The following is a 14,076-nucleotide window of genomic DNA, read 5'->3' as shown; positions in this document are numbered from 1 at the left end:
TTAATTCTTTTCCTGCCCACTGCTTTGTTCTTTCGGTTTTTGACAAGTGAACAAAAATTCTTTTTATTAACTTTTAAAAAGCTATCATAATGCTGTCCAGAGAGGAAGAAGTGATCAAATTGCCCAACAGAAAAACATTGTGCATTTGTTTTTATTTGCTCAGTACTAAATCTCTATCTCCCCCCCAACCTTATTCTCTCCTAAATGTGTAACAACAAAGTAGGAAGTAATTTTTATTTTTCCACATGTGCCTTCAGGGAAATCCCTTTTAAATCTATGGATTTTAGTCCAATGAGGGATCCTCTTCCTTTGGTCTACATTTTGCATATCGTCTGTTTCTTACAGGGCTTCCGTATTGTCTCAGGCGCCACTGGAAATGCAGCAAGGATTCCTAGCACATCCCAGTTGCCATAGCAACAGCAGTCTTTCCCATAATGAGCTGCATCATCTGAACTGATGTCACAGCATCATGCAGCAGGTCAAACAAGGCATCTCCTAGTATTGCATCCTACAGATGTGCTGTAAACATCAAAAGGAGACGGTGGGAGCAGGAGATGGTGAGTGTTGAATGTCCGGGCCTTAATTGCATGGCTGTTTTGTTGGTTAGTCGGTGTCTGCTAAGGCAGAGATGGGGGGGATGTTGTCTGCTTAAAATGGACTAGAGAAAAGGCTGTTTTACCTAAATCTGTTTTTCAGGCTGCTGGGTTAAGACAAAGGCCTGTTAAGAGTCATAGAGGAATCATAATACATAGAATTATTCTTGCTCCATCTCTGCCTGTTATTTTTGGTGTTCTCATAGAATTTTTCATAAACATAAGATAATTTTCTATTGCAAAATCCCAAGTAGGCTCTCAAATGAGTTCACGGTATTTCAGCCTTGTAAAGATAGAGATTTCTTTTTTTATGGGACAGAGCTAATTGGTCCCCTATTTGCTCTTGTGATTTTTGAAATATTTAGTGATTTACAGTATGAAATTTAGTATTTACCTCATTTAGGTTTCAGTTTCTTCATGGCAAGGAACAAATGCTGAATATGCATTTGACATAACCCTGATGTGAAAGGGGATCTCTTGCATGTTTAACACAGAATTTATTAAAAGCACGAAGACCCAAACCAAATGAAATTACTCGAGCCTTTTGATTTATATGGTAGTCCTTCAACCCATGTCCTTCATAGTTAGTTGAAAGCCTGCCACGATATTTTCCCATCTCTAGCTAGTCTCTAAAATAGCCGGAGTTGTTTGCAGGTGGACTTGTAACAAGTCCGCTCTCTGCGGCAGTTGCAGTGAAGGGTAACGCTGAGGAGAGCCCCTGGAAGTGCCCGTGGTGCTGCTCTTAACTTTAGCCAGAATCCGGTAAGATGAATAAATAACAGGGTTCTCAGTGACTGTGGGGAATACAGATCTCTGGGCTTAGTCATAGCCTCAACTCAATTCTGAAACTCCAGATAAACATGTATCATGTTCATTTCAACTCTTAGCTATTTCTTAGGCATCTCCGTTTTGTGTGTGTGTGTGTGTGTGTATTTTCCCCCCTAAAAACTGTGGCCTGACAATGTCAGATAAGGAGCAGTGTGTTGCCTTTTGTTTTGGGAAATGAAATGGATTTTCCTGGTGCAGCTGATTGCTACTAAGAGAGAGAAAGGAGGAGGCACATGTCAGTTCAGTTGATCAATATGTCCACTTGGAATCAGGGAGTGGTCTTTTGGCTCAGTGCTGCTGAGTTGATAGTTTTTATTTGAGAAGTCTTATAGGAAAGAATGGCAACCCCCAAGTTCCTCTTCTTTTAGGCTGTTTATTGAGCCTAAAAGAGATGTATCCTAGAAGCAGGGAGAGCAATACCTTTAGCCAGCTTGGAGTGATTCTTTTTTTTTATCATATTGGTCCCATTAGGAACTAGCTGGAATGAGAGACCTTAGATTTTAATTAGTTTGTTTATACACATCACATACATACTACTCTCCGTCCTTTAAGCTTATGTGACTGACATGCAGCTATTTGGGATGGGAGAGGTCAGCTCAGCCTGTTTTATTGCAAGCACTTAGGAGCATGAATTGTTCATTGCCTGCTTTTTTGTTGTATAATGTGAACAGAAAGCTTTGCTGGGACTGCTGGGTGTGAACGCAGCTAAGTCAGAAGCTCTAAGGTGACAGGGAGGAGTCCTAGATGGAGATGGGGGAGGGGACAGTGTTCTAGTTGCTGGATTATGAGTCTGGAGAAAATCACTCAGTGCCCATTAGAATTCTTTTAAAGTATTACTTCCAAGGAAAAGCAACGAAGAAAGACTTGTTTGGTAACATGAATTGTTAGGAGCAAAAATAACCAAAGGCAGCATTTTAATGAGTTTTCTATTTGCTTAATTTTTGTTTCTTTTGTCTAACAGTGTGTTTAGCTGCTTCATCATGGGTGATTTGTACAATTACTGGAAGTCGCAGAAGCCAGATTCCTTAAGGGCAGTGTTAGAAAAAGTGGAGTCATGCTTTGAGGGTGGGGAAGGCTCTGGTGGGTGTGGGCTGACGCAGTTATCTGGTGGACTATCCTCTCTGTTCCAAGGAACCTGTGACTCCCCCCTACCCCCCTGCAACTATTCAAAATGCGGTTACAGTTCTCCAACTTTATGCTTTTGTGCTCTTTTTGCTCCAGGAGAACAAAGCCCTAGTAATGGGAGCTGTCATCCTAATGCTCGGTTTCTTTGCAGAGGGCCACAGCCCGTGCTGCTCTCTGATTAGCTGTGTGTCTTAATTACTGGCTAAGGCTAGTTCACTTGCCTTAGTTTTAATATATCCCCAAGGGGTTGGATGGGGGGGGGTGTGTGTATGGGGGAAGGGAGAGATTGCTCTATGGCTGCATTTAGTGGTGTTTCACTGAAACTTTCTAGAATTTAGAGAATTTTGTTTCTCAGTGATGAGTGAAAGATCATCAAGACCATATTTACTATGTGGCCAAGTTTCCACCATGGAAACCTCACAAGAAGTTAACCTCCTCCATGCTTTTGGTTATGGCTTTTTTTTTTTTCTGAATTACAGAGTTGCAAAGGAGTTAATTATTTGTGGGAGTGATAAAAATAGTAATCAAAATAACAGTCACAGCTATCATTTATTTAGTTCTTATTATGTATCAGGCACTGGACCTAACATCGTGTATATATCTTACTTAGCCCTTATAATGACACTATGAGATAGAGAATGATAATTTCACTTTACAAGATTAAGTGATACTCATGTTTCGCAGAAACCAAGTCTCTGCCAGGTTAACAAATTTGGCTAAGGTCATATAGTTAATAAGTGATTGGGTCAGGATTCCAAACCAATGTGATTTGACTGTGATGCCCACATGCTTACTCACACATGTCTTAGTTTTACGACATCTTAACTGTATATACCATACAGATCGGTCATCTTTACTCTATCACACTCATCCCACCCTTCTCATTCTAATTGGAAAATCAGATTTCACATTTTCTCATGTGGAATGAAATCCCATTTATGACACCAACTACAATTTTACTGCAGGGAAGAGCTTGAATTTTGATGAGGTCCTTGTCTGATCCTAGAGATTTAAGTAATGCAGAATTGATGCTCAGAACTTTTGCCACTACCCTTGCTCGACACATCTTTCTAGCAGAATCTGCATATGGGAAATGCTACATGAATAAGTGTGAACATGATGGAATTGTACTAAAAGCAGGTTTTACCTAGGTCAGTAATGAATCAAGTTTGTTGTACCTGTCTTATCAGCTACATATATAGTACTCTGCTAACTTTAAGACATTTGCATTCCCTGGTAATACCAGGTGAGGAATAGAAGAGAAGAGTTCTCTCACAGCCAGAAGGCGTACTCCAGATCCATCTCTTGGGTCAAGAAGATCAAAAGAGAGTTGTTTTGCTGAGTATCTCAGTGGCTGAATCCAAATGCTGCCTATCTCTGAGAAAGTACCAGAATGACGGGATTGTGCAACATCCTGGAAGCCTTGTGTTTGAGGACAGCTGATACAGTCATCTCTGCATCATCTTGCCCATCCCCAGCTCTCCATGCCCAGCATCATTAGTGGGGCTCTGAGGGCTGTTCTTTGTTTGAGTATGGGGCTAATGCATACACTGACAGCACATTGATATTGATTCTGGTATGGTGAATACTTAGAAATATCATTCCACGGAGCTCATTAGCCTTTTCTAGGTTCGGGGAAGAAGTTAACCTTTGTCCCAGCTTGCTCCAAGGAGGCCCAAGCTTGTGTCTGCGTGAGCTAGAGAAATGAGGGGCTGATATGAAAGCAGTAGAGTTACTGGGTACAGTGACTACATGAGTTAGATTATTAATTAGGGAATAAAAAAGGCAGTGGAAGTTAGGGAAGTTGGTAGACCTGCTACGTGTGTCTGATTTCCTCCTATTTCCATTTCTAGAATCAGTGAGTTATAATTTGTTTTGATCCTATGGATTCAGTTCAATTCAACAAGTATTATTGAGTATCTACTCTGTGCCGGGCAATGTCAGGGAACATAGCAGTAAACAAGACAGATGCAAATCTCTTCCTCCATTACATTCTAGAGGGGGAGACAAAGATAAACAATAAATTTATAGTGGGGGGCGCCTGGGCGGCTCAGTCGTTTAGCGTCTGCCTTCGGCTCAGGTCATGATCCCAGGGTCCTGGGATGGAGCCCCACATCTGGCTCCTTGCTCCGCGGGAAGCCTGCTTCTCCCTCTCCCACTCCCCCTGCTTGTGTTCCCTCTCTCGCTGTGTCTCTCTCTGTGGAAAAAAAAAAAAAAAATTTATAGTGGAATAATTTATTCTCTCTGGTACTATAGTACTACTATTTCTATTTAGTTCTGTTCCACTTGCTAATAGATAAACCCATTATTTCTACACATATGTATAGCTGCATATGCATATATGGTCTACATGTAGAGGTAAAATCACTGTGTCAAATGATAACTTTTTTTTTTTTCCCTGTTTGGGTTTGGATTAGAATAGTGCTGGGTATAGACAAAACGTATATCGCAATTAGCATTTTGTTGGTATAAGCTGTTTTGGGAAGTATAATTGTAATCAACCAAAAAATACATGTCTTTCTCAATTGACGTGAACCTGACATATGGAAATATGAAATGTATGTGACAGATCAGTTAAGGAGAGATTTTTTTCATTTTTATAAAAGATATTTCTCACTTTTTAAAAAAAAAGTTTTGTTTATTTAGAGAAAGAGTACAAGCAGGGGGCGGGGCAAAGGGAGAGGAAGAGAGAGAATCTCAAGCGGACTCCCCCCCTGAGCGTGGAGCCCGATGCAAGGCTCAAGCTCACGACCCTGAGATCATGACCTGAGCTAAAATCATGAGTGGGACACTTAACCAACTGAGCCACCCAGGCGCCCCTAAAAGATATTTCTCACTTTTTAAAAAAAGTTTTATTTAGAGAAAGAGTGCAAGCAGGGGGCGGGGCAAAAGGAGAGGAAGAGAGAGAATCTCAAGCGGGGAGCCCGATGCAAGGCTCAAGATCACTACCCTGAGATCATGACCTGAGCTAAAATCATGAGTGGGACACTTAACCAACTGAGCCACCCAGGCGCCCCTAAAAGATATTTCTCACTTTTAAGCACTGTCCAGAGAGCCCTCGAAATTGAGTGTTTTAGGCTGTGTGCCGGTGGAGGTATGTGCACATGGACACAAGCACCAGTCACCTCCTGCCATGAGCAGCCTGTCCATGCCTCCTAGAATGCCTTACACACAGCACTTTAAATGGGGAGAATTTCTTTAAACAATTATACTATCTCATGGATTTAAAACTATGATTGTGATTTCATAAACTTTCCTGAAAATTTTCAGGTGCATATCCATACATATATAAGGTGTGTCTGATTTGTGGCCATCACTTGGAGATTGACTACTATTCTTTGATGGCAATTGCAGATACTAACTCTGTAAGTGGGCCATGAGTGGGAAGGCTTTTCAGGGGAATATCACTTTTCTTACAGGACTTTGGTCATTGCAATAGACTTTTAGGTATTTTGGATACGTAAGGAAAAAGATTTTTTCTCCGAAAGCATATACCTATCAGTAGGTGGATCCCCCAGCTGGTTTTAAGACTTGGTGAGGACAAAGGAGAGACTTTGTTTCCTTCGTAAGCCATCAGCAATGTTTTTGTCTGTTTTTCAGCAAGAGGTCATGCTTCAGACTCTTCCAGCCACCTTGAAGCTGGGTGCTTTGAGTCACAAAAACAAATGGGGAGAGAATGTGGAATCTTTAGAACAGGGTCTTAAGCCAGATAATTCATGGGCAGAACGTGGCTTGCAGCTTCTTTTATATACTTCCAGGTCAGGCTTCCTGGCCTTGCAACCTGTGCTTACATAGGGCCTGTGCTAAGAAGGGTCCACACTGGATTTAATGTTCTGCTGTCATCATCTTGAAATTCTTTTCTTTTTTTTTCTTCTTTTTTGGGGGGAGGGGCATCTTGAAATCCTTTTTTTAAAAAATCTTTTTAAATCTTTTTTTTAAGATTTATTATTTGAGAGAGAGAGGGGGTGAGAGAGTGCACACATGCATGCAAGTGGGAAGGGGCAGAGGGAGAGAGAGAATCTCAAGCGGACTCCCTGCTGAGTGTAGCCTGATACAGGGCTCAATCCCACAACCCTGAGATCATGACCTGAGCTGAAATCAAGAGTCGGAGGCTCAACCAACTGAGCCACCCAGACAGCCCCCCTCATCTTGAAATTCTTTTTTTTTTTTTTTAAAGATTTTATTTATTTATTTGACAGAGAGAGACAGCGAGAGAGGGAACACAAGCAGGGGGAGTGGGGGAGGGAGAAGCAGGCTTCCCGCTGAGCAAGGAGCCCGATGCGGGGCTCTATCCCAGGACCCCGGGATCATGACCTGAGCCGAAGGCAGTTGCTTAACGACTGAGCCACCCAGACGCCCCCATCTTGAAATTCTTAATAATTTTTTTAAAGATTTATTTATCTATTAGAGAGAGAGAGAATCCTCAAGCAGACTCCCCTATGAGCATGACGCCTGACGAGGGGCTCGATCCCAGAATCCAAAGATCATATCCTGAGCCAAAATCAAGAGTTGGCGCTTAACCAACTGAGCCACCCAGGTGCCCCCTTAATAATTTTTGAGCAAGGGGTTCTGTGTTTACAGTTTACACTGGACCCTGCAAATTATGTAGCCAGTCCTGTGTGGCCATTTTGATATAAAAAAGTTGACGTACAAATTTGAATTCCAAGCTTCTCTTTAAGAATTAGGTGATGTGGCTCACTTGGCAAGGGTTGACATAGCAGTATTCTCCAGTTCATCAGGGTCTGCCCACCAGTCCCATCCATTTACCCCCAGCTGCTACTGCCTGAGCCCTGCGGATACTTGAGTTTGAGACCTCTGCTCTGGAATAATTCAAACAGAAATTGTAGAGCTTAAAATAACTAAAGTACCATTGTCAAAACAACCCAGAGCAAAGACCCCATACATCGTAACTTAGAGGCATCCATGGTAAATTCAGTGCCATGCACAGTAATTCAGTGGCGTTTCTTTTATAGGCAGTGGGGGACATATTACATTATACCTGAAGATATTTGGTAAGTTAGGCTTATTTGTCATTACCATTGCTTTCAAGGGAGAAATCACATCTGCAAAGCAAGCTAATTAACCATGCTGTGGTTCATTGTTTATATTTATTCTCCCACCCTTTGTTTACTCCTTGATTACTTTTATCACTTCTTTGTTTAACTCTCATTTGAATTATACAACATTTTTATGCTGGCTGTTTTTTTTTTTTTTTAACATTATCCTTTTTTAATATTCTCTCTCCAGGAGACTGGGGGCCTATAATTTGAGGTTATACTACTGCAAGAAGAGCTCACATTTTTTTTTAATTAAAAAGGGAATTACAGTCAATATTTATAATGAACCCTTCCCTAACAAGGCAGTTCTAGCCATGCTAATGGTTGTAAGTCTAGATCCACCATTACTTCGTAATAATGAGATGCTGGTGACAGACTCTTGAACCTTATATTATGTGAAGCCTTCTGACCCTTCATGTTATGGTGCGAAGTGGCTGTATTAATCTACAGATGTGCAGAGAACTGTTAGAGAATTAATACGAATGAAGGATGGCACTTGCTGCACAGGAAAAAGATAACTTTTTTTTTTTTTTGGCTGGAGGAGAGTAAACTAGAACCTGACAGATACCTAAGGGGCTCTTGCCTTTGCTTAGAGGACTGGGGGTGTTGGAGTCTTCTCTAAGGATCAAGCCCCAAGGACTCATGGCCTTACCACGTACCCTGTAACAATCCTAATGCCTACCGTGGCCACCATTGTACAAGCCGTAAAACCAGCTGTGTTAGATAATTTCGCTCTTCAGCTATCAACAAACGCGTCAGATATCTACCCTGTATAAGATCATGTGCTGAAGGAACAAACACTTTACAAATTAGGACAACCAAAGGCACGCACGTGTCTGTTACTTGGAGAGCTTGTTATAGATTTAACATCCTGTTGTCAGGGCTCTGCTTGCAGACAGTCCTGACTAGTTCTTCCCTTGTGTGGGAGGTACCCTGAGATGGAGCTCCAGGCATGTCCGAGGCTGCCCTCATTTTTTGTTCTTTTCATTCAATTCCTTGATTTAATTTTTTTCTTTTTCTTTTTAAGACTTTATTTATTTATTTATTTGAGAGAGAGAGAGCAGGTGCGCAGTGTGTGCACACAAGTTGGGGGAGGGGCAGAGGGAGAGGGAGAAGCAGACTGCCCGCTGAGCAGGGAACCCAGTGCAGGGCTCCATCCCAGGACCCTGGGATCATGACCTGAGCCGAAGGCAGACGCTTAACTGACTGAGCCACCCAGGTGCCCTTAAATGTTTTTTCTTAAATAACTCCTTACTTTAGCCCACTCAAAATCATTGTTTTGTACCTCTCTCAGCTCTTTCAATTCTTTTTTTTTTCTTTACTTTTTCATTTTAATTCAGCTCTTTCAATTCTTAGTGCTCATAGTTCGTTTCTATCCCACCAGTCTCTCTCTTACCACTGTCACCTTCTGGGATAGCTCTGGACCCACCATAATCCTCTCTACCAGCAACCCCCCAGGTTCCTAGCTCCCCTGCCACAGTGTATTCCCATTACATTAGCATAAAAATAGCCCTTCTAACACCAAGTGACACTGCAGCTCCCCTTGTGAAGTAATCTGCTTACATTTAGCTTTAGTAGTTAATTCATATATTGCACTCCATTTAACCTGTTTTTTGTTTTTTTTGTGTGTGTGAAGTAAAAGGGAATGACTCTTTAAAATTTATATTAGCCACCCTTGTAGGCAGTCTGTGTGGCATCAACTGGAAATAGCCGAAATAGCAGGCCCTTGTGTCGTAGAAGACTATATGCAAAAATGAAAACAGGTGTGCAGATGTAGTTTTAAAAAAATTTGTTCGTTAGTGTTATTCTTACATTGCATTTTCAATTGAAAATAAAGGAAAATAAGGAGGGAGGGGCTGGTGAGAAAGAAGGCGGACACCACAGCAAGTTCCCACAGCAATGCATCTTTCCTCGGCCTCGACCGGGAGGGGCATATAGCTTCTCGGACACTCTAGGGGAAGACCTGTCTCAGCGGAGCAGCTGCTTGAAGAGAAAGGACAGATCTGAAAATACAGGCAACAAATAAAAACAACCTCTAAAACTGGCTCAGAGAAGTAATGATTGCTTCGAGAACTAACAAAGAATTAGACTGGTGAATTGAGATATATGGTTTTCACTAACTTAGTAATAAATAATTGATAACATGGCTTGTAAACATTTGAATTTTGGCTAATTAACCTGAAAAGGAAATAGGCTAAGAGGCAGAGGACCAAGAAAAAGGTAACATAACCAGCTTAGGAAGAGACATGTTTCACCATGTTATTTGTTATTTAGAGGGTTTTTCCTTTTGTTCTTTGCTCTGGTTAATATTATTAGGCTTATTGTGAATAAGCCCACATTTTATTTTCATTTATTTTTTTTATTCTTTAAGAATATGACAAAAATCATGATCTTTGGTTTGCTGTTTTTCTCTGGTTCTTACATGTTAGATTTAACACTATCCTTGTGTAAACACCACATAGGATTAAAAAACCTAAACAAGTAGTAAAATGAGTCCTGTCAACCAGCTTGAGGAGAAAACAAAATGTCCCTTTTCAAAGATAGTCTAGAACTTCAGATGGTGATGGAAATGTCATATTACCAAACCTAAAGTGATTTTTTACAATAATTTGCACCAAATGAGGGTTTCCATTTTGGGTTTTGGAATCCTAAAATCCGAAAATTTACACATATGTATATAGACTGATACTCTCCGTGCAGGAGATTAGTGGTAGGGGAGGTGGACAGGGGCAGTTGGTCCCATGGAAGCAATAGCCAGATCTCCCTTCTTGAATCATGCTATCTGCTGATACCCTAAACCTAATCACTAAATGAGAACAGAGCCCAGGAGGGTGGATTTTGGAGCTAGGTGTATTTACCTTTGAATTTTAGCTCTAACATAAAATTATTAGACCTATGATCTTGAGTTTTCTAGAGTGTCATTTTCCCCATATATAAAATGGGGAGAATATCCATTTTATAGGATGAAATGAAGTACTTTTATGTAATGTTATTGGCACAAAGTATTTGATAAATGAAAGTTATTATTATTTCACTTCTCAGGAGTAGTGGGATAAGATTAATATTCTCCCAAGAAATATAATTTCTCAACTCCAATCCTGAAACCAAGGAAATAATTTTCAGAGCTTGCATAAATGGAAAGGAAAACCCTTTAATATACTTTAAATGCTTATACTGTGCTATGCACATATATTATTTCACTTAATTTCCTTTCCCTGCTTAATTTTTCCCCATAGCACTTATCATCCTCTGCAAACATTTTTCTCGTTATCTCCCCTTAGTATAAAGCAAGTTACACAAGAGCAGAGATTTTTGTCTGTTTTGTTCATTGATGTTTCCTTAGCTCCTAGAATAGTGCTTGGCATATGGTAGGTGCTCAATAAATATTTGTTTCAAGAATGCATGAATCTGGGGTGCCTGGGTGGCTCAGTCAGTTAAGTGGCTGCCTTTGGCTGCGGTCATGATCCCAGGGTGCTGGGATCAAGCCCCATGTTGGTCTCCTTGCTCAGTGGAGAGTCTGCTTCTCCCTCTGTCCCTCCCCCTGTTTGTGTTTTCTCTTTCTTTCAATCTCTCTCATAAATAAATAAAATAAAAAAAAAAAGAATGAATGAGTCTACATAACCCTATGAGGGAGGCAATATGATTGTACTGGATAGGTAGTAAATTAATTATCTTTTGCAGTGATGCTTTGCAAGGTTCTAAACCTCCTTGAGTGATTCTTTTTTTTTTTTTTTAAAGATTTTATTTATTTATTTGACAGAGAGAGAGTCAGCGAGAGAGGGAACACAAGCAGGGGGAGTGGGAGAGGGAGAAGCAGGCTTCCCGCTGAGCAGGGAGCCCGATGCAGGGCTTGATCCCAGGACCCTGGGATCATGACCTGAGCCGAAGGCAGACGCCTAATGACTGAGCCACCCAGGCGCCCCTCCTTGAGTGATTCTTACTATTCTATATCCGCATGCCAAGAAGCCCTTGTGGCTGATGGTTAGGCTATTATGCACCATCCAATTATTCTAAATTTTCCATTGAAAGCACAGATATTGCCTAGGCCATTCTTATGGGCTCCTCCACTTTACAGGTTTCTACAAGGGACCTAGGGTTTCATAGGTCATTTGAAAGATGCATCGATTCTTCTATTGGTGGTTGTTTTTTTTCTCTCTCTCTTTAGTGAACTCAAGTCTCCTTCAGAAACAGTTATTTATTCTTCTTTAAACCATGAATTCTTAGCTATAAATCTCAGATTGATGGATTGGTGGATACTGAAAGAATCTCCGGGGAAAAGACCAGATAGGGGGAATGATAAGCCATAGCAGTCAATCCTTCCCTTTTGCTATTTAAAATGCTCTAATGAGGGCGCCTGGGTGGCTCAGTCATTGGGCGTCTGCCTTCAGCTCAGGTCATGATCCCAGGGTCCTGGGATTGAGCCCTGCATCGGGCTCCCTGCTCTGCGGGGGGCCTGCTTCTCCCTCTCCCACTCCCCCTGCTTGTGTTCCCTCTCTCACTGTGTCTCTCTCTGTCAAATGAATAAAAAATAAAAAATCTTAAAAAAAAAAAATAAAATGCTCTAATAAGAAGTAAAGCAAAGCACAGGCACATAGCAATACAGTTGTTTGGCCAGAACATACAGCCTCATAAATGGAATAATTAAGATAGCTGATTTCTGCCATTTATGTTGAATTAGAAGCAAACTGTCTTTTAGCAGTGGATATCTATAGCTGAATTTTGTACTAAAGACATAGTCTAAATGTCATGCTTTTGAACTGAGTATTTCTCAGAGAGCAGGTGTGAGATTTTTTTTTTCTTGAAATTCAAACCATTTTGACAGCATCCTATTTTTAGAATGCCTTTCTCTGTAAAATGGCAAAACAATATCCAAAAGTAATTAGAAAAACATCCTGGGAGAAGGCTGTGTTCTGGTTGTACCATGATAATAACAGGCAGAATAAGAAAATGTAATGCTGTTAAAATTTAAAACTCATAGTGTTTTTATTTTATGGTTATGAAACATATTGAATATGTTTACCTTAGCAACCGCATCAAGCTACAGGATAAAAATTATGCCTCATGAAAATTTTTTTCATCTGCAATACATGCCACGGCCAGTTGAAATACAACAAGGTTATTATTGTGTTCAAATAGAATCTTATTCTGACCTATTTTTAAGAGCCCTGGACTGGAAATAAGGAACCCGAGTTTTAGTATCTGCTGACATAATCTTCCTAAATATTAGTTTCCTCTACAATAAAACAAAAGGATTAAATTTAAATGATTTTTTGTTTCCTTTTAGCTCTAATATTTTATGCCTCACTGACAGGGTTCTCCATACCTTTCAATTGTTCAGTCGTGTCATTTTTCCAAAACAGTGTTCCATAGAATATTTTAAATTTGCTTAGTGCCCTCATGTAGGTGAAAACATATTTTAATTTATACACTATTTAAATTTCACACTTGTGTATTTCATTAGCTTGTGTTTCACAGTAGTCTTGGTGGTTAATCTGTGGTCAATGCATACGTTTTCACTTACATAAGCAAATTATTGTCTTTTACAACCCACTTCTTAACAGTTTCCTTATCTTGCAAATAATGTATTTTATATTTGTTCTTTCTCTTGTTTGCCATAACATGTATTTTCTGTTACTGAGATGAGTGAAATGTTTGGTTCTCCTCTACCCCTCCTACTGGATGTGGAATCTTTTTAGAAAGTCACACTGCTGTACCAGACATTCATAAAAAATACCAGTGTTTGTGCTTTTATAAGGTCAAATCATACGGCATTTCCATTTTTGTAAGTCAAAAATGGCCAAACATTGGCAGTTTCATGTGGTTCAACCCACTAACTTGTTAATTATCATAGCAGTGTAAGTCTTTACTATTTTTATAATTCAGTAACCGAAGTTAGTTCTTAAATGAGTAAGTGAAATAGTGCAAAGAATACACAGAGGTTTTGGTGAAAGACTGATCTGGGATTGAATTCTGCTTTTCTGCCACTAGAATGTTCCTTGGGCAAGTTGCTCAACCTCGCTGAGTTTCAATTTCTTCATTTGTAAAATGGAATTGCTGACACCTGCCTCACAGGCTTGCTGAGAATGTCCATGATTCTCAGAATGATGCCTGTTACATGCTTCCCACTCAGTCATTGGTGATGATACTATTACAGTGTAACCATCATAGTACTCCTTCAATCATAAGTATCTAAATGTTCAGCTATTAAAACAAACAAGTGGACCTAAACAGACTAAGTGAGAAATGGTTACGAGAAGGGGCAAATTTCTGGAATCTTATCCTCTAGGACAGTGTAGGCTTTTGACAAGGTTACTAAGGGACATTTTGAGGGAGAACAGGAAAGCTGTCTTTCATGTCATCCTCAGATAACTATCTCTGGAGTAATAATTCCATAATTTATCTGGCATCTGCAAATTTACTTCAACTGTTCTCCTTTTTATGTTTTGTTTTTTTGAGAGGAAATTGCTTTTATG

The 14,076-nt window shown here is 40.2% G+C and overlaps 1 protein-coding gene across 4 annotated transcripts in view; it reads left to right on the top strand.

Annotated features, from left to right (window-relative positions):
- Window positions 1–326: 326 nt before the first annotated feature.
- The window catches only part of AKAP6 (A-kinase anchoring protein 6), a 462,110-nt gene continuing 448,360 nt past the window's right edge, over window positions 327–14,076 (top strand). For all 4 annotated transcript variants that reach the window (XR_014148538.1, XM_081830653.1, XM_081830651.1 and 1 more), the window contains exon 1: window positions 327–557. Coding sequence is in view for 1 of the 4 variants with exons in the window: in XM_081830653.1 (XP_081686779.1) it covers window positions 555–557 (3 nt within the window). In the remaining 3 variants the exon portion in view is untranslated. The remainder of the gene's footprint in view (window positions 558–14,076) is intronic.

This window comes from Leptonychotes weddellii, chromosome 9, assembly GCF_054177405.1.
Source record: "Leptonychotes weddellii isolate Sample4059 chromosome 9, ASM5417740v2, whole genome shotgun sequence".
In the NCBI taxonomy this organism is placed as follows: domain Eukaryota; kingdom Metazoa; phylum Chordata; class Mammalia; order Carnivora; family Phocidae; genus Leptonychotes; species Leptonychotes weddellii.
The sequence above is the reverse complement of the archived record's forward strand: the minus strand, read 5'-3'. Positions and strand labels throughout refer to the sequence as shown.